At 38.9% G+C, this 25,288-nt stretch overlaps 1 protein-coding gene across 3 annotated transcripts; it reads left to right on the plus strand.

The window, feature by feature from the left end:
• HACD2 (3-hydroxyacyl-CoA dehydratase 2) lies at window positions 1-23,421 on the plus strand. Of its 3 annotated transcripts, none has more exons than XM_040562086.1 (7): window positions 1-232; window positions 5,094-5,211; window positions 5,573-5,591; window positions 10,444-10,532; window positions 16,501-16,622; window positions 17,285-17,463; window positions 19,675-23,421. In XM_040562086.1, the coding sequence occupies exons 1-7, from the start codon at window positions 102-104 to the stop codon at window positions 19,755-19,757; spliced, it is 741 nt and encodes a 246-aa protein (XP_040418020.1). In that variant the 5' UTR covers window positions 1-101; the 3' UTR covers window positions 19,758-23,421. The 3 variants fall into 3 exon arrangements, with proteins under 3 accessions (XP_040418020.1, XP_040418022.1, XP_040418021.1); XM_040562088.1 differs by lacking the exon at window positions 1-232 and adding an exon at window positions 597-2,495; XM_040562087.1 differs by lacking the exon at window positions 1-232 and adding an exon at window positions 2,513-4,790.
• The last annotated feature ends 1,867 nt before the right edge of the window (window positions 23,422-25,288 follow it).

A 25,288-nucleotide genomic window follows, 5' to 3' on the forward strand; every position in this document is an offset into this window, starting at 1 on the left:
CGGGGCGGCCCTGCCCTCCTCTAAGATGGCGGCGGCGGCGCCGCGGAGGCCCCGCCTCGCCGTACGCTGAGAGCGGGCGGAGGCCGCGGGAGCGCCGCAACATGGCGGCGGCTGGCGGCGGTGGCAGCCGGGCGGATAACGGCTACGGCAGCCAGCAGCCGCGGCGAAGGAAGGGCCCGGGCGCGCTAGCCACGGCCTACCTCGTTATTTACAACGTGGTGATGACGGCGGGGTAAGAGCCGGGCGGGGAGCGGGGGCTCGCCGGGGCCGGGGCAGCAGCGCCCGCTTGCTGCCGGGCTCCCCTCGGCGCCCGCCCGCTGCCCCTGCGAAACTTCCCCGGGGCCGGCCGCGGCTCGGGGTCCCCCGGCGCCTGGATCCCCCCCCGACATCCGGGGGCTGGAACGGGGCCGGGGGGGGAGCCCTGGCGGGGCGAGGCGGGCGTCCGAGGTCCCCCGGCTCCCCCTCCGTCTCCCCCGGTCCCCCGGCGGCCCCCCGGCCGCCTCTCGTCCCCCACGAGGTGCCGGCCCTACCGGGCTCCGTGTGTGTAGCGGGGGGCACGGGCAGCGGTGGGTGCGCCCCTGGGCACAGCGACAGAAGCTGCAGCGTGCTCACATTGGGCTGAAGGAGACTTTTGTTGTTATTATTATATATATTTTTTAAGAGGCTGTAGAGTGTTACTGGGACCTGGACGAAAATAATTCTTTTGGGAGGTTGAGGATATTTGGGTGGTAGGAGGAGGAAGGAGCCTTAGAGGGGATCCTGGATGAGCCAGTTCCCCGCTGGGTAAGGCCCGGTGGGTGAGGCGTCAGGCAGGAGGACTGGTCTTGCATCTGTGGGGCAAGACTGGTGCAGAATTAGTGCAGGTAAGGCTGGCGGTTGGACTCGACGATACTTATCTTAGCTGCTGACGGTTGGTGCTATTTCAGCTTATAAAGTCCTTGTGCTTGTGAGGAACAAAGGTAACCCACGGGGGAGATCGCAATTCTTGCAAGGTGCTTGTTACACATCGCCCAGTAGGTGTCTTGCTGCGAAATGGAACTGCTGGGAAGACCCGTGGCCCTGTACGGTATTTGCAGGGTGTTTTGCTTAAAGGGGGAATGGTAATTACCCACCAGTTTGATATGATTTAATCATCTTTCTTTTTTTTTTTTTTTCTTTCAAGCAGAAATATTTAATTACCTGAACAGTAAAACACAATACTGGCAGTCAGGAGCTCTCTTCTTTTCGGTTTTCGTGATATCCCTGCACAGTGTTAACAAGTTAACCTCTCTGAGTTGTTGTTAGAACTAAAAGCACCTGCTTGTTGGCGTACTGATACTTAATTCACTTATCTTTATAAAAGATCTCAAGAACCTGATACAGAAATTGTAGTAGAAATAGAAAGGTTTTCTTAAACATCATGAACTTTATATCATGGCGCGCAAGCTCCTGGTTGTGTGAAACTTCTGCAAAAGAAAAAATAAAATCCAGGTGTTGGAAACTAGAATCAAATAACATAAATCTGTACTTCAGTTCCGGTTGCCACTTAAATCTTAGTCGTGATGTTACTTGTTTTCCTGATTTATACCAAACTTCCTAGAAAAGTCCAGTCTGGTGAGTGAGATGTGACACTTCAGCGTGAGCTGCTGCTTCTGGAAATATGTATGGTTAGATGATATCTGCAATTTGGGGAGCTACCAGAGAATTCCTGTGATGAGTGTTCACGTCTCTGCATTGTCACTCACTGCCGTTCTTTTGGGGCAGGTCACTGAGGGCTCTGACTGATAACTTGGTTTCAAATAAACAAGGATTTTTGTACTTCCCTGGCTACTGTTGAAATTTGGCAATACACAACATCGACCACAGAAAAAAAATACGTATTTTCTTCTAAAAGCTTCATAATAAGGTAGTTTTTCAGGAGTTGTTTGACAGAAGCTCAATTCTTCATATAAGATTGACACACAGGTGATGGCAGTAATGAGTTACTGTCCCCATGTCAATCAGAGTGCTCAGGCTCAGTTCCCCAGACAGCATTGCCTTGGAAAGAGAGCGGTGAAATGAAAGCACAAAAAATTCTGAGGTGCCCAGATGATAAAAGTGATGCTGCAAAAGCACGCAGCAGCTTTGTCATGCAGTGGTATGCAATAAAGTATATGTTCTAAAATCTTAGTTGTTGGCTTTATTTTAAATGGATGAAGTGACAATCGAAAATCTCCATGCAATTATATTTACTTTGCCTTTATCTTGACTTAGCTGAAGTGAGTGTATTGACTCTAAAAATAATTGGTCTTATTTCTGATTTTATCCTGTAGAGCACATAGTATATGGATTCTTGGTAATACGATGGCTTTTGCAAGAGCAAAACAGTACAGAAAGTATATATACCCGTGGATCTCTAAATGAAGCCGCACACACTTCTTAGTTCACGTGTGGGTGGGTGTTTTCTTTCAGAAAATGGACCCTGGTGTCTTACAGCAGGGAATAACCAGTGCTGCAGTGGTTCTCAGCTGTACTTGGTGGGTTTGCTGACCATGGTTCAGTACATTGAGCTGAAGAAAGGGCAGTGTCTTTCTTCTCTTACATTTAGTCAGTTTGTTATTTGCGTGTCACAGCATGGCAGTGCAGTTATGCTTGACCTGGCAGAGGCAGTTCTTTCTGGAGACATAGATGGATAATAGAAATTATTTCTTAAAAAGTGTGGTTGGCTGAAATCACTGGGTGATAGGGATGGGGGCTCGCTGTTAGTTAGTGTGTAAATGTTTGGTAAGCTGCTTCAACGTGTGATCATGTCTCTTATGTTCAGCCAAGTGCGATAACTGACTAGGACTTTCAGGTAGAAGTAGCTGATGGTGGTATATACAATGAATTTTGAATGGATTTCACTCAGCAAGATAGTTCTTAACATAATAACTTTTGAATTTGCAAGAGTTTGTGTTACCATGCTGAGCAAAGAGTGCTCTGAGTTACAGGTTTCGTTGTCCACGTCTTCAGTGGGTGTTTGCTGAGAGTCAAAGTACACTTCTCCCCTTTTCAGGTTCATTTTCTCTGTAGCTTTGCCATATTCTCTCTTTGCATAAACAAAGCAGAACTTCAGTGAACTTTGCACATTTTTTTATTTAAACTAAGGCATTAAACTAGTGTCCTGAGCATGAAGTTTGCTTATCAAGTCTGAGCAGCTGAAAGTATTTAAAAAAAGAAGTGTGTATTCCATATTCATTTTCCATAATTGGGATTAATCAAAGAGTATAAAAGTCTAGCTTAAAGTCTATATCCATGGCAGTTTTTATTTAGTGACACACCAACTACAGTTGGTCTATCAGGTAGAATTTAGTGTGTAGGTCACAGAAAGCTGCAAGAATTAACTTCTCGCTTAGCCTGCATGTGACAGTGGTGCCTTTTCCTGCCCTTCTAAACTGCTCACCAGGTTTCTTTTTTATTTGATCTTACTGCACTCACCTACTTCTATTTCATTTTCCATAGTCGTAGAGGGAGAACTGTCTAAGAAATGCAGAAGCAGGACAGAGGTACTGAAAGCTTTGACACCAGGTAGGCACATCCTTTAACTTTGTGCAGATTCATGATTTGATGTGTATTAATTGCTCTTTGAAGGACAGTAATTTACTGGGGAGGGTGGAGAAGACGAGCAAGGGGCTGAAGCCCTCGCCTGAGAACAGTTGGCTGCAGGCGCCAACAAGCACTGCTATCTTGTGCAACCTGAGAAGTTGCTCAATTCCCTGAAGTTTCTCAACAAACAGGGAAGATTAGGAAAAATAGAGAAACTGACAGATATGAACAGGACAATGAACATGCTGTGAGCTCTTATTCCAGAAGAGAGACATTCAGTGTTGCAAGGGACAGTGGTTGATCCTGCAGTGCTTCCTGCTTTATGCTGCACTGAGGTCCAAATAAGAAATTCATCCGATTCTTTATAAACAGGAGTTACTTGGCAAGCGTCTGTCTTCTGGTTTCACAAAACAGCTTTAACAGAAACAGCTTTTTACTACCAACAAAAGGGGAGCTTGTTCCTTGCTCCCCATCTCTCTTCCCACTCCTGTTGCTTGTCTTTCACGCGCATCTTCTGAGAAGTCCAGGCAGAAATGAAATAGCTTTTTTGCAGTCCTACTAACAAGCATTGTTATAAGCACAAACTGGGATGCCAGCGTTGCTTGTTATTGAAAATCTGCACTTTACAGTATATTTCAAACAACAAAGTATTACATTTGGGACAATATTTGTAAGCACATCATAATACTTAATTACCAGGGACCGTGAAGAAATTCCTTTGGAAAACCACAGCTGCAGATTTTTTCAAAGGGTAAAAAGTTGTTGTGTACTTAGGAGACTCTCTGTATGCCTGCAGACACTTCCAGTGAGGTGCACGGCTGTTAGCAGAGCCACTTGGTGACTGCTAGCACAAGCTTTGTGCCAGCGCTTCTGGGTTTGGCAGGAGGTGGAGGTGAGGTAGGGCGGCATTAGGAGTAGGTGAGGTCAGCGCGGGAACAGCAGAGTCTGTGAGAAGTTGGGGAGCTGCCGGCAGGGATTTCCCTTCATCAAGCTCTTCTGCCTGTGTTTGCCACAAGCAATTGGAAACTGAAGTTAACTGGAGATGCTAATTTCAGGTGGAAGGGTATTTGAGCAGAGCGTAGCCACCTTAGTTCTGTGGCTTGTCCGGGACTTAAAACGGTTGCTTTCTGAGTCTTGTTTGCTTTTATGTCACAGTTCTTTAAGTTACGGAGTGGCAGGAGATCCTACAGTAAATGGTTTTGTGTTTTGAATAAACAACGTCTGATGCCAATCTTATTTAAAATGTCGTGAGTACCCTTCATAACTTAACTAAATACAGCTTACTGAAAAATAAATCCAGGCAATAAAGATATTGGTATCATGCTGGTGCTGTAAGATGTCTAAAAATCAATATTTAACTTTGGTAAATTTGCAGAGAATCCAAATATTGAATGTTTTCGGTGTTGCAGAGAGTAGGGAAAAAGTTCCTATCTTTCAAAGCAGTTATATATCTGTTGCCTTCCCACATATTGAAAGAGACGTTATGGGTTTCTTTGTGTTTATGCTCTACTTAATGTCTCCTTATCTCAGACTTTTTTCCTCTCTTTCAGATGGCTTGTTATTGCAGTTGGTCTAGTTCGAGCATACCTGGCTAAAGGTAGCTACCATAGCCTTTACTACTCAATAGAAAAGCCCCTGAAATTCTTCCAAACTGGAGCTTTGCTTGAGGTAGGTGTAGTTGTCTTCCCCAGAGGTACTTATATTTTTGTGAGTGTTTTGTGTAGCAGAAATAAGGCAGCCTTTGAACGGTACTTTCTAGGTACCATGTTCTTCATTAGCATTTGTAGGGTAATTGAAGGTAAATATAACTCAAGAAGTAAGTTCAGCACTTGTGTGACATATTTCCTTCTACCAAGAAGTGAAGGAGTTTACTGTCTGCTATTTAGCTTGGGCAGCAGAGCTAAATAGTAAGCTTAATCTTTGAGGTATAAATATTGAGTCGTAAGCTCTTGCGATAGAACTAAATGTATTTCTAAATTGCTTCATTTGAAATGTTAGTAATTTGATTTTTTTTTTCTTTTTGTTCTAGATTCTGCACTGTGCATTTGGTAAGCCTGCAAACTTTCAGTTTTATTCATAGAAAACTGTACTTTTAGTGGTATATCAGCACTAAAAAATGTTATGGTCTGTGAATTTTCAGGTTTAATTCTTACATAACCCCCTAATTTTTGCTTGAAGCACATTCCACTTTTTTACTAAATTTGACAAGTCAGAAAAAGGAAAATACAACAGCTTTTAATCACTTGACGTTCTATTTTTTTTATCTAGATCCTTCCAACATAACAAATTACAGCGGTTTATAAATGTTTTATAGTAGATCATGACTCTCCATTCTCTGCATGCTATAATCTTCTGTACCAAGCTGTCTTTCCTCAAATCCTACTTCTAGCTGCAAGTAATTTAAATTCTAATGAAAATGACAGCTCAAGCACATAAACTTTGCCTATGTCCATAGCGCATAAGCATGTGCTATGAAATTGGGAAGGGGGAAGCCACTCTATCCCAGATTTCACTGTGCTTTAGTGGAACTGTTCGTGAGAACTAGAATCACTTAAGACTTGAGTTGACAATTCTCGTTAGCCTACTACTGCAAGGTCTGGTAGGTTGGTGGCAGGCACTTAGCTGTGTGTTGGTAGCAGTGTCATGAATCAGTTAACCTGAAGAGTCTCACGTTTGAGTGACAGAGTTGCATTTTGTCTGGTTTGTTAGTCCTTACAAGTAGCGAATATTTTGGCCTCAGCATCTGGATTGTTTGTTTGCAGAACACATCTGATGTAGAAATATCTGCAAGATCAAAGCCCCTGTGCTTTAATAGGGAGCAGTGCCTGTCTGCGCCTTGGCTTTAGCTCTGAATTTTTCTGAACCCAGCCTTCATGAAGAGACAGTTTTATGTTCCGGTGGTTGGTCTTGTGGTTTTACATATAAGTGTCTGAGCTCCCATCTAGATGTTACTAGCTGCTATTTGAAGAATAAGATAGCATTAAGGTTCCTAAAGCCACAGCTACAAACCTGTTATTTTTCACGTATAATGCAATCCATCTAAATACTGGATGTATTTAGGTGTATTACTAGGTGTAACCGGTAAGCTCATACTGATTTTCTGTTTCAAAGATTTTACTGAATAATTATATGCAGTAGTTGGGAAACTTAAAACATTTTCATACATTTGTCAGCAGAGGGCAGTGTAATTCTGTATTTGATACAGTAGTTCTTGCCTTCTTCCATAATTAGGTTACTCTGAAAATGTTATCTTACAAAGGGCAGTTTGCAGACTATGCGCAGGTCATACCAAGAAATGAGGGATCAGATGCTCTTCAAATTAATGTAAAGCCTGCTTAGTATAAACCTGTTGGTGTACAGAGATACCTACAGTTTAGGTGAAGGAAAAGCACGTGCTACTACTGACTTTCAAGCAACTTGAGTTTTCTGAACATTCTTAAAATATTTGTCTGCCCAGTAAATGTTTGATCCTCTCCAGAGTTTCACTTCATCTCTTCTATCTTGGAAGTGATGTTTCCACTGTAAATAAATTATTTTCAAATGTCTTCTACTCAGTTTGTTTCAATTAATTGTAAGTAGTATACAAGATTTTGTGAGCACTCCTGTTAGTTTAACTAAGCAGAAAATAGCTGTGTGCATTGGTCTTTGGTGGATGTTCTAACACAGACCTTGACATTAAGCATCTAAATATACAGCCATTGCAATCACTTCAGAAAAGCAGAGGCATTAGCTATTAAAACAAATACAACTGTCATGAATAGGAATTTATCATATAGTTGCCTGTGCTGCCAAGGTGGTCCTTTTGATCCCATTTTATTTTACTAAATCTCAGTTATTGTTTTTTTTTACCTGAATAATCCATACTTAGTTTAAAAAACAAAATAAAACCAAAAAATTTTTTGACAGATTTTGAAGTCCTATTTAACAACCTGTCAAGAAGTTGTTAAATCTCAGGCTCCTGGGCCAAAAAGATTGCTAATAAAATGTTCTTTTACCACGCTAAAGCTAATGCAGAAGCACAAGAGCTCCCATGTCTTGCTGTTTTCTTAAGCTAAACTTGTGCGCAGATCTTAACTCTAAGAAGTAGAGTATAAGAATTCTCTTGGATTATCTTTTCTGTACTCTCTAGAGTATATGTCTATGCAATTGAATAGTAGAAGTAGTTCTGTGTTGCTGCCTTCCAGGCTGCTGCAGAGCAGGAAACAAGCTGACTGTACCAGCTTGTCTGTGTGCAATGTTAATAATCCTGGCTGAGTTGAAATGAGGTGTGGATCCATTTAGCCCATGTTATCCTCAGTCACACAAGTTAATGTTAGTGATGAGAGCTATTAGCGGAATGTTGCAACATTTTATGCCATTATAACTCTATCCTTTTGCTTTCCCTAACTTTTTTTTTTTTTTATAAAAAGTACTACTTATAACTGCCCATGGAGGTTTTTTCTGTCAGTGGAAGTATTTGTCAGCTAAATGAAATGAGGTTCTCTTACACAGCTGGATACACTGCTGCTTGTCTGCTGTGATGCTGTTTCTGAATACTACAATGGCTGGTTCCAGACTTTGGAGGAATGTTCTAGGTATTAAGGAGGGGAGGAAAAGAGTCTTCCTGACTCTGTTAAAAGTTTCTATGTAGGGAGAAGCAGGAAACTTGCAGATTGCTTTGCCCCTGGAGCTGTTATTCTCTTTCGACAGGAAAAACTGAGCAATGACAGATGGTTGTGCATACCAGCATAACTTTTCTCTCTACGTCTTTTCAGTAGAATCTGAATCGTTAGCATCTGTGAGATACATTCTTCAAAACATGAAGATTGATAGGGGAATGTTTCTAACAAGCACGGTTGAGAACATAACTTTGGCATGTGGAGAAGGAGAGCTTTACACGGAGAGAGGATGCATTGTGTGGTACAGACACCAAGTGGAGAGATGGAAGGTCAAGCAAATGGAAAGGGAACATTCAGTTCCTTGACTTGTGTAGCAGACAGAACCCAAGCGCATGAATAGCACTGATAGCACGGGAGAGCTTCTGTCTGGAGGAACTTGGTAAGAAAAGAGGTGATAGGAGTCCCCAAAATGAAGAAGCTGTAGTGGGAGGGGTCGTGAAGGGAATGGAGAAAAGCAAGAAAGCTTTGGTAAGTACAAGCCCAACCTACAGGATCGCTACAGTACCAGCCGTCGTACCACAGTGGTGCTTACTGGTAGCCCTTTGTTAAGCTGGTGTTGACACTGGTCGACTTTGAATTATCCTGTCTAGTTAGGAAGGATAGAAGAGCTCCACCTTTAAGCTATGCATACCACCTGGTCTCAGCTGGGATCCTCCTGGGAGACAACTTGTCGGACTTAGAGGATTTTCTGCTGGAGGTGGGAGGCTTAGTCCAGGACCTGGGAGAGGTGTGGGCAAAGCTTGCTTGGTGCTTGCTTCGGGACCAGAGAGCCTTCTGTCTGCCAAGACCTGCTCCAGCATGTGCAGTGTTAAGTAACCGGTGACATGCTTTTAAAGATGCCGAATTTAAAACTGTCTGTTGGATGCCTTTTTAATGCAGTTAGTAAATAATTAGAGGCGAGTAGAGGTTACATAAATCACAGTTAGCGAATTCGCGAATCACTGAACTAGATCTCATGTTTTTGGCTTAGGCTGGTGTTGTCTTGGCCATAACAAAAAATCTTGTCTTACTGTGTGGTAATCTTGGATGGTTCCTACAGAGTCTTTTTGGCTTGTTTAGAGATTCATTTTCAAGAGCATCAGGTTATTTTGTTTAGGAAGGGTTGATACAAACCATATAAAAGAAAAGGTATTGTAGGGGTGAGCCTCTAATGAGCTCAGATTGTGGGATTTTATGGCACCCCCTTTTGTGTTGTCTCAGTAACACAAATTCTGCCTTGATGTTTTATAATCAGAAATCAGGTTATGAACAATGCATTATAAAATCAAAGAAAACTATACAGTTTTTTTCTATTTTCTCTGAAAAAAATGATTAAACATAGTGACTGAAATTAATTCTAATAAAACTTGCTTTTAGCTTTTCTTATTCTTCATTTTTCTTCCACTTTCTAACTTTTTCTTGTTTCTGAGACTGTTGTGCTGCTTGCTGTGGTTTGCATTTGTTTTAGAACACACTTGTTACAGTATTTTAGCAGTTACGACTGCTCTTGCATTTGTCTTCATCATGCTGCTGGAAGAAAACAAAACTTTGTGCTGTAGAGTTTAGATGTTTTGTGTAATCTTGCAATCTAAAACTACTGCTCTGTCTCATACCTGGGTGTGTAAGACCCTTTAAAAGTCAGTTTAATTGGCACCTCCGAACTTGCTCAGAAGAGCCAGTTAAATCTGCTTCTTTGAGAAAAATATTTAAATTGTTTCTGTACCTATCAGTGCATGAACTATTCCTTGTTTTTGTTTTGTTTTTAAAAGTTTTATTCCCAGGAAGGAATTATAACTGTATCTAGCAGAATATGGGGTAGGACTTCGTTTCTTCAAAGCAGTTGTATTTTTTTTTGCTGTTTTGGGGGATACACAGTGCAAAACATCTCAATTGTTTTTACCTTTTAAATCATGATAATTAAGAGAATCTTGAATATTTTAATTAAACAGGTTTTATTTGAGAGATGGAGTTAGCTTCAATCAAATAGCTTTTGGGATACGTTCAGTTGTTTTATGTATTCGTGATATGATTTCAACAAGGCTAATTACTTTTATTTGCATTTTGATATACAAAGTCCCAGTCAGGGGATTGCATTGTCTTAGGCTTTGTAAACACACCATGGGACGGACTTCATACACTCAAATTAAAAAACTTCTTTCCTTCCAAAAAGTTCAAGTGACTGGACCTTGGCTTAGCTGTACTTTATTTCACCACCCACATCCCAATGGTCGGGGATCTTTACTAACTCCAAAATATCTTCCAGGCATTGTTCCCTCCTCTGTTGTTCTGACTGCTTTCCAAGTGATGTCAAGGGTTTTCCTGACCTGGGCAGTAACACATAGTGTAAAAGAGGTAAGTTAAGCTACAAAATAGATTGCAAAAAATAATTATCCATGCTGAAAAGCAATTGATGATTGCTGTTTCATGTTCTTCAAAATGTCTTCTGTTGTATCGCAACATGTGAAATGTCATGAGTCTGTGTGGATCAAAGGAAATAAAAATAAATCTGACATCATCTCTTCTGGATAATCAAATAGATTGAGTTATGAGTTTCTTGCTGTAAGACAACTAGCTCCTGAATAGCCTTTGTAGTCTGTACTGAAAGCTGAGCAGGAGGTTCCCAGTATGTAATCTGGACCCCAGAATTTGGGACAGAATTCTTGTGTTGATCTCACTAGTGCAATATTCAATAGCAAAATGTCCTCACCGTCCCTGTCTGTACTCTATGATTTGCTGTCTGTATCACAGTATGTGGAAGCTCCCCCTTAAACGATTGTCCAGGAAAACGAATGTTTTCCCTCATCACTTTTCCAGGATAATTTTCCCTCTGTCCTTCATTAATCTTTCTTGCATTCAAGCGTAAGTGGGTTTGGGGTTCTTGGTTATTGTATGCCATAACAAATATTGCTGTACTTTACCAAATGTCTGCAGAATCTTCTGGAAGCAATCTTACTTGAAAATTATTCCCAATTGACAGCTGTTTTAATATCTGAACATGCCTTAATTGAAATAGATAATGCTGACTGACTTCATATTATCTGAATACCTTGCAGTAGCTCACATATGCTGCATCTTTGCTGTTACTTTAGCCAGTTGATCCTTTGTTTCATTAAGGAAAGAAATTACTCTTGATGTCAGTGTGGCTGACTAAGTGATAGTCTTCTAGTGATAGTCTTCTACATATAAAAGATATTTTGTGACTTGACATGGAGAATGTCTTAAAGAGCTTGTGTCATTGCCAAGTCTTCAAGGAAGCTGCTGTGTCTTCATTACTCCAACACCTGTTACCAGAATGTCCACCCATAGGTGGAGTAATACAAGTCACTGTAGTTCCTAATAATTAACTGCCCTTTCTAATATTATAATGCCTGTTCATGTGGAGCCGTAGTTTTGTGCTATTCCTCAAGTATGAATGTTATTTTTCTCAGCAAACTTAAAATCTTGTAAATATTTATCTTCTGACAGATTTTACTTTTGGTGCAAATAAAAGAACTCTGGTCCCTGTCAGTTCAGTGGGGATAAATGCTAGGTTCTGAACAAAAAGGGTATAATTCCAAGACACTGTATATTAAATACAAACGTAAAGTATTTTAAAGAAATATGTCTGTAATTTTGCTTGTTGCTTGTATAATGTTGGAGTACCTGGTGCTTCAAAACCAGCAATAATCTGTTTTTATGAATTGCCTCCTGGCTTGAAGTAATCCAAAATGTTAAAGACTGAATGACCTAGATTAAAAGAATTCCATGTGTTATCTGCAAGACATCAAAGGGAAGTCTGTAAAATGATTGTGGGTTAGATTTTTTTAAACCTGTGCCCACATTCTCACCAGAAAAAGAACAGCAAAATGGGAGAATAAACAAGAAAGTTTAGCCTAACTAATTCAGTTTTTAATAAGGATTATTCCAACATTATTGCATGTTTGTTTTTCCTCTCACACTTACATGGTCTTTTGGTTAAATTCTTAAGAAGAGACTGTCTTATGTGTTAAACTTTTTAATGTCTCATAGTGGGCATAAGAATGATGAGGAATGCTGTGATGAGTTTTTCACCTCTGACTTAGTGGTAATAAATCTCACCCCACCTTCAACCCAAGCAGAGAGCATGCAGTCTCACCTGAGGAGATGTATTTAAAGTGTCACAAGTGTTCTACTTTTTCTAAAGGGCTGTCTGCACAAGTGAGCTCCATGCTGAAGTCCAGGATAAAATTCTCACACAGCTTTATGGAACTTGTAAGCTATGCAGTTGCATGATGAGGTTCTTGTAAAATAAAACTCAATTTTCCTCTTTAATTTTTTGAGTGAGAGTTGTTCAATATATTGCTTTTCCAGACTGCTTTCATATATAACGTGGTTAAAAGAAGAAAAATCTGTATTGCATCCCTCCTTTCTGTCAGAATACACTTCTAGATATGTGATGTGATTTGAAGCATGCTTCTTGCCACTAACATGTTTGTGCTTTTGTTTACTTTAGTGCTGATGTGTTGTTAAATTCAACATGAAAGTATCTATTATAAATGTTAAAGCATGGCAAATGTTAAAGCACTGCACAATTCTCAGAGTTGCAATGAGATTTTCTCTTGCCTCCACAATACAAGTAGCTGTTGGCTTACTGGAGAAGGGTCTGGCATGTAATACAGTACTCGTAGTCCAGAAAATACTGTTTTGTCATTATATTGGAAAGCAATTGGTTTGGTGAATTTTGCTACTTCTCCTACAAAGGAGGGAAAAGAATGAGGAGCGAAGGGCTAGAAGAAAGTAGGCATAGGAGAACAGAAGGTGCCCTTCAGATCGAAATTCTCTCTTTGAATTTATGTGAACAGTGAGATCATGTGGTGACATCGTAGCGGGCCTTTGTGGAGTTCAGTGTGACACCCAGTTCTGGTAGATAATTAAAAGAGGTACTAGCAGTGGTTCAAAGTTTATCAAATCAGGTGCAGGTACAATGATAAGTAGCGTATGTATTTAGAGGAACCTTTATAGAACACAGTCGAAAGGCATGGTGTAACGACATACAGCTTACTGAGCAGATCATTAAGACTCCAGCATCTGCTGCGGTGAACTTGACGATCGTAAACATACTTAAATTAAAAATATAAGAGAACAGTAATTTTTATCATTTAAGATTGAGTTGTAGTAAAAGAAGTCCCCAGTGGAAGGTTCGGAACTCTGAATGGGTTAGTTGACAGGCCTAAATCATCACTGCTTTACATCTGTGCAAAATTTGAGTAATTCTGTACAATGCAAATGTCTTTCAGGACCCTTTATACCTACTGTGAAGCTTTTTTTTTTTAATTGATGTGCACACAGAACCCAAGCTTTGGAGGGAGATGTGCTGTTTATCATTATTGTTGCATACTGATGCTGTTTGTACTCATCTGCACTGGATTGCTTCATGATGTGTTTAGCAGAAATTCTCTGTAATTCCTCACTGTTACTCTTAATATGGAGAAATCTATAGAATTTCTGCGTTTATGGTATTTTAAATGTTTCAAACCTTGCTCAGCTTTAAGATAGCTTTTCATGCATCAGGAGAACAGTAAAAGCCTCTCAGGCTTTATTTTGGCGGTTCCCAACTCTGAATCTCATCTTTGTATCTTAAAAGGCTATTAATCCCTTATATTTTAACACAGATTATCTTTTTTTCATAGTCATGAGACAAAATAAAATATATTCAAGACCATCCTTGATACATTGGTTTGGAACACATACTAAAAAAAATTATACCCATGGTATGACTCACCCTAATTAAGGCAGTTGGACAATAAGTTGTATATGGAGTGTAAAATGTGCTTTGACTTTGCGTAACACCACTTTCAAAGACTGGGATGAAAAGGTGGAGGAAGAGTTCTGAGGCATTACTGGGATTTGTGGTTTGAAAAGTCTGCTGCTTGTTGGCTGTACTGTGCAATGATGTTACAAATGCAGCATTAGCAGGGCCTAAATGAGTAAGGCTCTTGAGAGACTGCTTTGTAAATCAGTTCCCAAGGGGTTGATAACGTGCATCTCAGACATCTTTATTTGAAGTATTGAGAAATTCAGTCCTCAAAGAGAAGCTCTAATGGTGACAGTCTTCTGACAGATCTGCTAATATGTAAGAAACATGCTCTTTAATGACGAACTTTGGAATGTAGATAAAATATGATGATAAAGTCCATAGCAGTCTTCTGTTCCTTGCTGCACAGGTTTGGAGTGTTTGAAAAATGTATAGGTCGCTCTTATACTGGGAACCGGTGTTTGTTTTTGTAATTTTTTCATTAAGCAGGGACACAAGCAGTAAAGTCACAGTCTGTGATTCCTAGTCAAGTGACCTTAACAGGGGTTAGCTCTGTTTATTTTTTTTAAATGGTGTGAACTATTTTAGTAGTTTCCAAATACAGTTCAAGTATTAACATAGATGGGAAAGACTAGACTTGAGAAAGCAATGTTGCAAGTTCTGTGGTAGAACTGGATTGTAACTGCCAGGTTTTCTTCTTCTATGTGCATCATTCACTGTTAGCATCCCATTTTTTTTGTTCTTGGTCATGTCCTTGGGTGCTCCCTCAAGCTACACATTTTTGTTTGTTGGTTCTACTGACTTTCATAGTTAGGGAAAGAAGTGGGGTGGGTGTCAACATACGGATCAAAGTCTGTGATGCATAAGCTTAGATGAACTCAGAAGCTGCTACTCCTGATTTGACCAGAAGATGCAGCTCTGGAGTGCTTGTGAAGCATGTTGCTCCTTGGGAACAGCGGCATCTGTGAAGTGATGCTACCAGGCTGAGAAGTAGGTCTTGTTTGTAAAGCAGGGTCAGGATCCTTTTCTAGATATTGTAGCAGTGTAAAAATAGATTTGGTCTCTTCTCAGGAAATCTTCAAATAAATCTTGGATATTGTTCTTTTATGGTGATATAAGGGAGATTAATATATATGGAAATTATATAGTTTCACAGAGTTTCAAGTGAAAAAGAACAAGGCATGTTTGCCGCAAAAAGAGATGAAAGTGACTTGAATTGCTATACACAGCAGAAAATGGCATAACAGTAACTCTACATTACAGGATTCCCAAGAGTTTTGTACGATTCTTTCTGGGTTTAGTAGTCTGACACAAAGTTTTTTTATGGGTAATCATTATGAGCTTTTTTACACACAAATGTATGGCCAGTCCCCTCCTCTGAAAAGGTTTCTGCTTGCCCCTATAATTTCTTGTTCCTTTGTTTGTACATGTACTTTGCCCAAGATGAATAGGGTGTACCACCCACAGCTACTGACTTCCTTTTCCCTTTTTTCAAGAGTTGGAGGCAAAAAAGAAAATGCAGCCCCTTGTGGTTGAGCTCTTTTTCTTCCCACGGTCCACTGAATTTGGGCTCAAGGTGCTCTCTCAGCTGAGAATTCACAACATGCTTCTGTTGGGTGGCGGGGGGGGCTGCATAAAAAATCGTGTGTTTACTCTCAAGAGTTTGTCATGCAGGTATGTGACCCCGTATGCTTCTTCATAACTGCTGTTCTATCTGAAACTTAAACCTCATAATTATGCTCCCAAATGTAATAGTTCATTTTTAAATTCATGCTTTTGAAGGTTCATCTTCAAAACACGAAGAAAGTAAAAGCTGTTTCAGTAATGTGCTTCTGGAATACAAGCTCTAAGAGGTGTAAAGCAGTGAACCAAAACGATGCCTTGAATATAACCAACATCAGAAAAACAATGCTGCGTGCAGTAAGCAGAAAGAGGAGCAGGGAACAGCGAAGCAGGTAGTTAGTTGTAAAGCTTGCCTGAGGTGACACAACCTGAGCTTCTGGTTCTTCTCTCCTCCAAGCCTGCATCCTGCTGTTAGCTGTCTTGCTGCTGCTGCTCAGAATTAAGACCCAGTTTCTCAAGTGAGAGAGGGAAGCAGTTCTCCTCGTACTCAGAAATAGCACTGACTAGGAGCAGAGTGTAAAGTCTAAACCAGATCTCGAGTGTTAGCATCCTCTCTGCTTCCTGCACCAGAAAACAATCACAGGACCGAAGCGGAACCTGGTACTGTATAGGAGTAGGAAGTGTTATGGGTTGTTCTTGGTATTTCAGGGGTTTCTTGCACTAATTTGCATTGCACAGAATGAGAGATCTTGAGTTTTCTGATCATCAGAGCTATTCTTAAGCCAACTAGAAAAATACAGAGCATAATGAGAAGGGTTTTTTGCAATTGTTACTAATGTTGCTTTTACGCTTTTTCTTGGAGTCTGTTATCTAAAATGATGCAGTAAAGCAGCCCCTGGGAATTAATTTCTTTGGGGTGTTTAGATCTGGTGAGTAACTAGTAACATTTGCATTCATATTGAACCTTTTGCTTCTCTCTTGCAGGTACAAACAGAAGATAGTGTCCTGTTGTTTGTAGTGGCCTGGACAATCACTGAGATAATCCGTTACTCTTTTTATACCTTTAGCTTGTTAAACCATCTCCCTTATCTCATAAAATGGGCCAGGTAGGTGGCACAATAGAAATCATAGCCTTTAAAGCACTATTTTAACATGGATATTTACCTTGTAAAATAGTTTTGGTACAAAAAGTTAAATTCTGTCCTGGGGTAATTGCCCCACTTATAAATGTGACGTCCTATCTTCTTTCCAGCAGATTTGTGTTACAAGTCTATTAAATGTAAGCTGAGAGTACTTTGCTAAATGGTACTGAGTTCTGGCAAAGTGATTGTGTTTGTCGGACACTAACACTTAACAGTAAGGGATGGCAGTAAATAAACTGATACTTAACAGTAACCCTTCGATGTAAGGGTTGTACCTTAGATTGGTGAAAAGTTGGTGAACACATTGATTAATACTGACTGTTTGGCCCTATTTTGATAATATGACCTCTGCCAAAGAGTTCAGAAGCCAAAGTAACAAGCATGGGGGAGAGGAGAGGGAGGAAACAGTTGTAAAAATAGCTTTCAGATTCTCAAAGATAATCTTTAAATAATTCAAACTGGTTGCTGACTTCAATATTCTTGTCTTGCAGTAATGTTCACACCTAATGTTCACATGCTCTAATCAAATAAAAGCTAAGAGTTTAAGATTTGAATATCTATAACTTAACAAATACTTTGTCAGTTTGTCAGAGCTTTTAATCCTTTCCTTAAATGTTTTGTTCTAGGTACACGTTGTTTATAGTATTGTATCCAATGGGAGTCTCTGGTGAATTGCTCACAATATATGCTGCGTTACCCTTTGTCAGGCAGTCTGGCTTGTATTCCATTAGTTTACCTAACAAGTACAATTTTTCTTTTGACTACTATACATTCCTGATCCTGGTTATGATCTCGTACATTCCAAGTAAGTACAAGTTTGATTTTTTAAACATTAAAAACAATATCAGGAAAAGCTAACCATTGGGGGATTTGCATATATACAACTAATGTGGCAAAATACATTTTGAAAACTATTTAGAGAAGTCAAAACTGCAGGAGTTGCTTTCTACAAACACTTGTAATATAGTAATATTTTTCCCCTCTTATACTTGGAATATAAAAATAAATGTAGTATTTGGCAAATGTTGACTTTTTTTACTCAATTATGGACTTTCATGAGAACAGGGTTAAAACAGCTTCTTAAAATTTGGTTCGTTATCAGGTGTAAGAACATTGCTTTTGCAGTAACAGCTAGCAAGGCATTTCTGTTGAATTAACTTGAATCAATGTTATCTTTGGTTGGTATTTCTTTACATGCTATGAAGATTTGGCTTTGCTGCTTAGAAACAGGGATTAGGAACGCACAGGCCTTCAAACAATTTAGATGTGCAAATAGACATCTAACATGCAGAATGATGTAGCGACTACGTTGCTGCTGGTAGCTGTCTCTGTAGCTGTCTTTATATGAACCTTGTTTGTATAGAATGAAAAAATCATATTCTAAGATTTAAATTTCAGCAGTGTGGCTGTCTGTAATAAGCGCTTACTCTTTCAGTGAACCATCTTGTAATGCTGACATCAAGATTCATAAGTTTTTCCAGCTGTTACAAATGCATGAAAAGGGTTTTTAATATCTGCTCGTCTCCTTCTTCCAAAAACATTGATATTACTAACTCCAAGGAGCCAGAATAATATCTTTTGTTCCAGTGAAAATAAACACGAGTATTAATTACCTCTTGTGGGGTGGCTAGATCACAGCTGACAGGCCACACAGAAGGGAAGCAGATAGAACCTAGATAATTTTAGCCCTGTTTCTCCTTTAAAATTGCAGTCTCTCAGTTGAAATATTTTGTGATTCATTATCATTTGTGGGATGTGTAACTTCGATGCAGTCTTTTTTTTTTTTTGGAATCATTTTTGTGAATTGGTATCTTAACTCCACGTACCAACTGTTTGGACTCAATTGGTCTTAGGTACCTTTTCACATGAAGGTATTCTGTGTTGTTCCACAGGTACAAGAAAAGCAATGATCATTACATTCATTGATTATACCATAGGTCAGTTATTCATTCATAAAAGCTACCTATTCAGGGGGGTTGTCGTCTTAACCCACAGAAGATCTTGCAAATTTTGGGAAAGTTAGCATCACAAAGAAAGCAAGCTTTAAAAACTGTTGCTAAAATTTGAGATTAACATTCTTGATAGTTGCATTTTACCATTTATCTGACTTTAAATATTTAATTTAGTACCTATCTGTCAAAATTGACATCTTGCCAGAAAGGATGTCATTCAGTTTTTTGCATATAGATTTCAACTACTTAGACTTCTAACAGGAATCTTGTGGCTCTGTATTCTGTTATGGTCCTGGACAACTATATTAACTACTTAACGCTGGTGGAGTGAAATCAAATGAAATGCAGGCTTGGGGGAAACAGTCAGGAGATGAAATACTGGGTAAAGAAAGCCAAAAGAGAAAACAGTAACCTAAAATTTAATCAAATAGTTTTTGGTTGGCCTACATATACTACAAACACTACTGTAACTGATGTCATGTAGGCTGATGCTTGTTTAATTTTCAGGGGGTTCACAAAGATGGAAGTTTAGTCTCTCATGGGAAATTTAGCTTTTGTTGTTTGTTTTCCATTCCCTCCTTTATTCTTCTGCAAACATACTGTGTAATGTAGTCTTAGAAGGAAAAAAGCTTTACATGGAGGATAGAGAGAGATGAAAGAGGCACCAGTTTGCATAAAGTTTGTTAGATTCTGCGAAAGGGACGCTAGAATTATAAGTGAAATCTGGAAAAGTCATTCTTCTGGAAGGACTTTCATTCCTCATGGAATGAAACATTTTTTTTATTCTGTGTGTACAGTTCAGGAAACTTTGTCATCCCACTTACACCTGCAGAAGTATAAGAGGGCTTTTTGCTGCCTTTGCCTAAAAATGTCATTGCTCTAGCAAAAATTAAACAGTACCTGAAGTCTAAGGGCAATATTGCTTGTTCTTAAGACAGAAGATGATTAGAGCAGAAAGTGAATAGGCATATTTCCTTTTAACAGAATTGGTGACCTTGAGTGTGACTGTGTGTATTACACTGACACAGAAGCCTGACTTAATACTTCACTTGTTTTCTCTTCAGTCTTTCCCCAGCTCTATTTTCATATGCTACATCAGAGGCGAAAGGTGCTTTCCCACACTGAAGAACACAAGAAGTCTGAGTAATTCCAGCTCTTTCAGAACTTTTCAAACATCAAAATGCTGCAGATTTTCAATACCAAGCGTATTTATAACGAATATACCAAGATAAACTAAGTCAGAGGTAAAAGACCAATAATTTAGCAAGAATAACCAATAAATCTGATTTCACTGAAATTCTACGATGTAAAACATGCAAATAACTTTCAGCTTGCAGTGCTCCAGAAAACTTCTAAACTTTATATGGCTTGGCAGGTAGCCTTTTACTTTTCCTTAAGTGATGTGCTAAAATGGTTTTAATTTACAACTAAATGCCTGAAGGTTACAGTATGAGTGATGAAATTGTATCCACTAAATGCTTGAATTGGGATTATATCGCTGATACCTCCTCTTTTTTTGAAGTTTTTGACTGCATGCCAGAAACTGTATGTATTGCTGTGGAAGCAAACAGTATGCTCTGGAATGCTTTAGGATTTTGTCAGAGACTCCAGTGGAGAATGTAATCTGGGCAGTGTTTGAACTTAGAAAGGTAGGTTATGTATTTAAAAGGTGATGAGAACAAGAACAGGAAAGCAATTACGGGAAATGAGGGGAATGTGGTTTGTTAGGAATTTAAACAGTAGGGTGTCTGACCAGAGTGTGTTCTTTGAAGATCTTGTTTAAGCTGATTACTCAAATGCTTGTTAATTCAGAGGCTATAATGCTTATCTGAAACATTAAAACTCTAAATGCTGCAGCCCTGGATACTTTATTGAATACTAAAAACATAAAAAATACTAACTGTAATATTTCTAGTGATATCAGTAATTAAACAATATAAGGAGGCAGGTCACCCAGAAAGAGGTGCAGTTCTCCCTTTTTGACTTTAAATTATCATCTCTAATCATTGTCCACTATTTCAGTGGTACTTATCTTTCAGTGCTAAGAACTATTTGGTCTACTGTGGAATCATTTGAGGGCTTTGTTCCTCAACATGACTTTTCGTAAGTGACTAATGTGTATTGCTTTGGCACATCCAAACAGGTGCTTCCAGGCACTCGGCTTCTGAAACGTTGCAAAAAAAACCTGAATCATAAGTTCTTTTAGTTCTTTTTTTTGAAAGCATATTATCTCATGTGTTACATTCTGCTTTTGCAGATTGGACAAGCTTTTCCTCATCTGCTCTTCTGAAAGAGCAGAAGAGCTTAGAAAGGTAGATTTTCCAAGGTCTTTGCTTTGGGTTCTCAGGCTAAACCTTGGGAAGGTAAAGCAGAAAATGAAAGGAGTGAGAAAGCCATGTGGTGAAGCAGATTCCACTAATGCTGCGTGAACAGTGGCCCAATTTATGAACAGACTGTACTGGGAGGGGGTGAGAAATGGAAGGAACAAAGGGACCAGGGAGATGAATGGACATCCCAGCAAAGGCAAAAGGAAATGTAGCTAATGGTCTTTGCTCTGTCATGTATTGAAAACGAAACAGTACTGACCTTACCCGAATAGAGCCACTAGACAGCAAAACAAGGGCTTCTCTGACTTCCCTCTTGTAACATCGTGATTTAGTGCATAAATCAGGTGTGACCAGGATACCTGCAATACTAGTCTTGTGTTATGCCTGCCAGCACCTACCTCCCCCTGGACATGATCCATATCTGTGTCCCAATTATTTGTGCTCCCAGTTCTCCCTAAACATAGGGCAGTAAGTACTAAGTGCACTGTGTCTCTGTTCTAGTACTGGAGGAGAGCTGCATTTACAATACTCTTCTTTTTATATTTGTCAGAGCTGTATTTGAAAAAAAAACCTGTATTTTTCAGCAACTTCTTTTGGCTCCATCAAAAAGCCTGACTGAATATCCCTAGCACTCAGTAATGTGTAACACCTTGCATGTTCAACACAAATGGGTCTGGTGTAGGTAGGGAGAGGGTAAGAGACAGTAACGATCTTAGCTTCTATGTTAAACTTTTTGCAGACAGTTGTTGGCAGTAATCAAAAATACTGTAGCAACATGCAACCTCAGAGTGCTTTTTGCCTTCAAAGATGCAACAATTCAAATTCATTTCTGTTGGGCTATGTATTTCTTTGTTCTGGTTATCTGTGAGAAATGTTGCATTATACATAACTCATTGCTCAAAAGTGTAAACTTCCACCTCTGAACAAAATATATTTTGCTTGTACACGCTCTAAAAGAGGTTAGTGGCAGCATTTCTGAAGAATGTCATCTAAAAGATCTGACTTCATGATGTACTCGGGTTACTGGATGTTGTGGATGCTTAGCTCCTGAAGGTTTTGTTTGATTCTGTGCCTACATACAAGATTTGGATTCAAGTTTGTAGTTCCACTTTGCAGAAGAAATGTGTAATAATTCTGTATGAAACAAACTCTATTGATGGAATGGTGTACAGATCTGTAGTAGGTAGCACGGGCACTACAGAGAAGCAGGGAGAGCTGCCAATAGGGAGAAGGTTTGTACCACCAGCCTCTTTACTGAGTAAGCTTTATTATGAAACAGTTAATTGAAAATATTAATTGGCCATTAGCTTTTTAAAGAAAAAGGAGTTCCTTTTCCTTCTAAAAGAAAAATTAAAGGAAGTTACTTTGATAGTTGGAAATCTTGTCCAAAAAGTAATTAAAGAAACCGTATCTTCTGAAGTATGAAACATTTAGTATATACAAGAATTCTAGCACTTCAGCTTACAGTGCTTTTTCAAGTTAAGTTTCCATGGAAATCACTGGAAGGTGATCCTGAGTAAGAACTGTAGTGCAATTCCCTAATATTGCTGGGGTTTTTCCTAATGCTGACTTTGATCAAATGTGGGTTTTTTCCTTCTCATAAAATATGAACAAATTTCCCCTTTTCTGTCACTGAAATTGTAATGTGGTATGTGAACTTTATAATAAAAGCGTTGATTAGTACTCTCTTTCACAAATCTAGAAGTTTTTTTTTCCCACAAACTATTTACTTGGCTTGCATGTTTTCTGTGAGCATAACCAAACTGCTGCAGCAGACATGTTTTCTGCCTTGGTAGTCTTTGGGTTGCGTGCACTCTTGCAGTTGACAACACTTTGTTCTGCCATGCCAGCTTTGACCATGTCAGTCATTACCTTCTAAAAGACCAAGGTTCTTACCAGTGTATAGTTTACAACTGGAATTGTAGAAATGTTCATATTGTAAATTACAGTAAGATGCAGACTACGGTAAATTGTAATTTTTCACAATGTGATGTTTCTATCCAAGTTTTTTTATTTATCACTAGAAAGGTTGGCATTTGTGTGGACCAATCTGCAGTGTCATTTTAAAACCTATTTTTCATCTTAAAATTTTCATGAGTATACATCAAATCATGTGCTTTGATGTATATTTGTTGGTGAAATTTGGGTGAAAACTATATACAGTCATTTTTGTATTTTTTCTATGTTGTGAAGAATAAAATTGTAATTTTATAAGTCTGATTCACTAAGATTATTATAAGTTAAATGTATTTTTTGTATATTTAGGAATCTGGTATTACCTGGAGCTCTGAAAGGTTAAGCAAAGACTTTTTATGCATGTTTGAAAGATATTTCTACTTGACAATGCGGTGAAATGGTTTGTATGCGAAAATACTAGTCTGTGTTGTTGCCTTGTGAAATTGATTCTGTGTTCTCTGCCTGGATTTGGTCTACTGACCAGTGATACTAATTGCTATAATCCAAATAAAATAATTCCAAACAAAATATGCTGTACTGTCACTGTTTAGGGAACAAAAGTAGATGCTTGGCAAATGTGGATTAGGGCTGTATTTTTATTTGTCTGATATAAGCTGTACTTTGCAATTTCGATGTTTTAGGGGCATACATAACTTTTCAAGCACAAACAAAAGACGCGTTCTAAAATTAGTACTGTTACAAGTGCTCTGCTTTTCACTTTTGAAAGATCATAACACGTTAACTGACTCTGTTAATGTTCAAATTTACAACTTCCTGAAGGATCCTCAATAGAATGCCAGCTCTTTGTTCTGCTGTTATCTGTACTCTAGATGGTGATGGTTTTCTACAGAAACAAAATCTTTGGAGTATTCTAAATATAATGGAATGCTTAACTAACGCGACAGAATATTTCAGAGTTGATTTACTAAATATAGTATGTCTGCTACCACAGCAACGTTCTTAGCATTTTTAACACTTCCTGAGAGAGATTTACATACTGTGTCTAGATTCCATTAATGCTCATAAATAACAAGTTATACTCCTCTAACAGGAACTGAGTGGCAGTTGCAGAGTGCATGCTATTATTCTAGGCATATGCTTGTCATAAGATTACACAACTACAATGATTTTTTTGTTTTACTGCAGAAGGGATGAAATAATGTTGTCATAACCAGCATCAGCACATTTTACATATGATAGCTGTGACTTGGCGCTACTGTGTAATTAAACGTTTCTTTGGAATGTAATGCTGTGAAGAGTGGTGCTGAGCTCCATTTGTGTCTTCGAATAACTATTACTAGTTATGTTTCCTCTTTGCATTTTGAAAACAGTACATGAGGAAACAATTTTTGTTGCCGAGGGCAGCATTAAAAAGTCTGAAAAGGATAAGAATTCTGTGTTCCTAAGTAAATTAACTTTACAATAGCTTTTAAGGCTCATCTTAAAGCACTGGCAGTTCCAAACATAAGACGTGAGGGATGATCTCTGCTGGTGTGTTCGGTGTAAAATAGAGAGGTGTGAATTTGTGTGATTCAGTTTTATTTGGAATGGACTGAACATATCTAGAGAGTTGGGAGTGATTGATTGATTCAAGCCACCTGACTGCCTGGACATTCAATATCCAGTGGCTTTTAAATCCCGCTTCCTGTCTCCTAAACTAATACTCTTCCATACTTGTCAGAATTCTGGTATTGTGGTATAAGAGAAAGGGTTAAAAGTTTCTGTGGTGGATTTTGAAGGCTATCCTGAAGCAGTTGAAATTATAAATTCAGATAGAAAATTTAAAATGCTTCTAATCTTGGTCACTGATTTCTAAAAATAATACTTTCCTTTACAGATTAAAATAAATAAAAATAAAGCCCTTTTTATGTTTTCACAAATTAACTTGGGATTAGTATTTTCAGAGGTGTTTTTCTCTTTGATGTGCGGGCATTATCGATGTTAACAAAAGATGTTATTGTCAACATATTTAATTTTTCTAGTCTAAAGTAGATGCATGTTATTTCAATCCTGCCCCCATAAAAGCAAAATACACAATGCTTAAATACTTGCATGTCTATTTATACTTGCCAAAGCACAAACCCTAAGGTCTCATGACAAACTCCTGCTCTTTAGATGAAATTAATTCAGCCTAGTTTGTACAAAGAAATTTGATGTCATACCCAATATGACTTAGAGATGTTTGTACTGGGAAATTCATTATTGAAAGTCTGCAGAGGCTTATTTTGCTGAAATGTGAACACCGAGTTGCATTTTCTCCTGTCTTTTGACTCACTGCTTCAGACAGTCTGCACAGACTTCTGCAAACCATCTGTAGCTGTTATTTAGGCACTGTTAAAATATATAAATATCACTTACAGCAAGCCTATGTTAAAAACACTCTTTGCAAGTTCAG

This window comes from Cygnus olor, chromosome 6 (assembly GCF_009769625.2).
Source record: "Cygnus olor isolate bCygOlo1 chromosome 6, bCygOlo1.pri.v2, whole genome shotgun sequence".
NCBI classification, from domain to species: Eukaryota; Metazoa; Chordata; class Aves; order Anseriformes; family Anatidae; genus Cygnus; species Cygnus olor.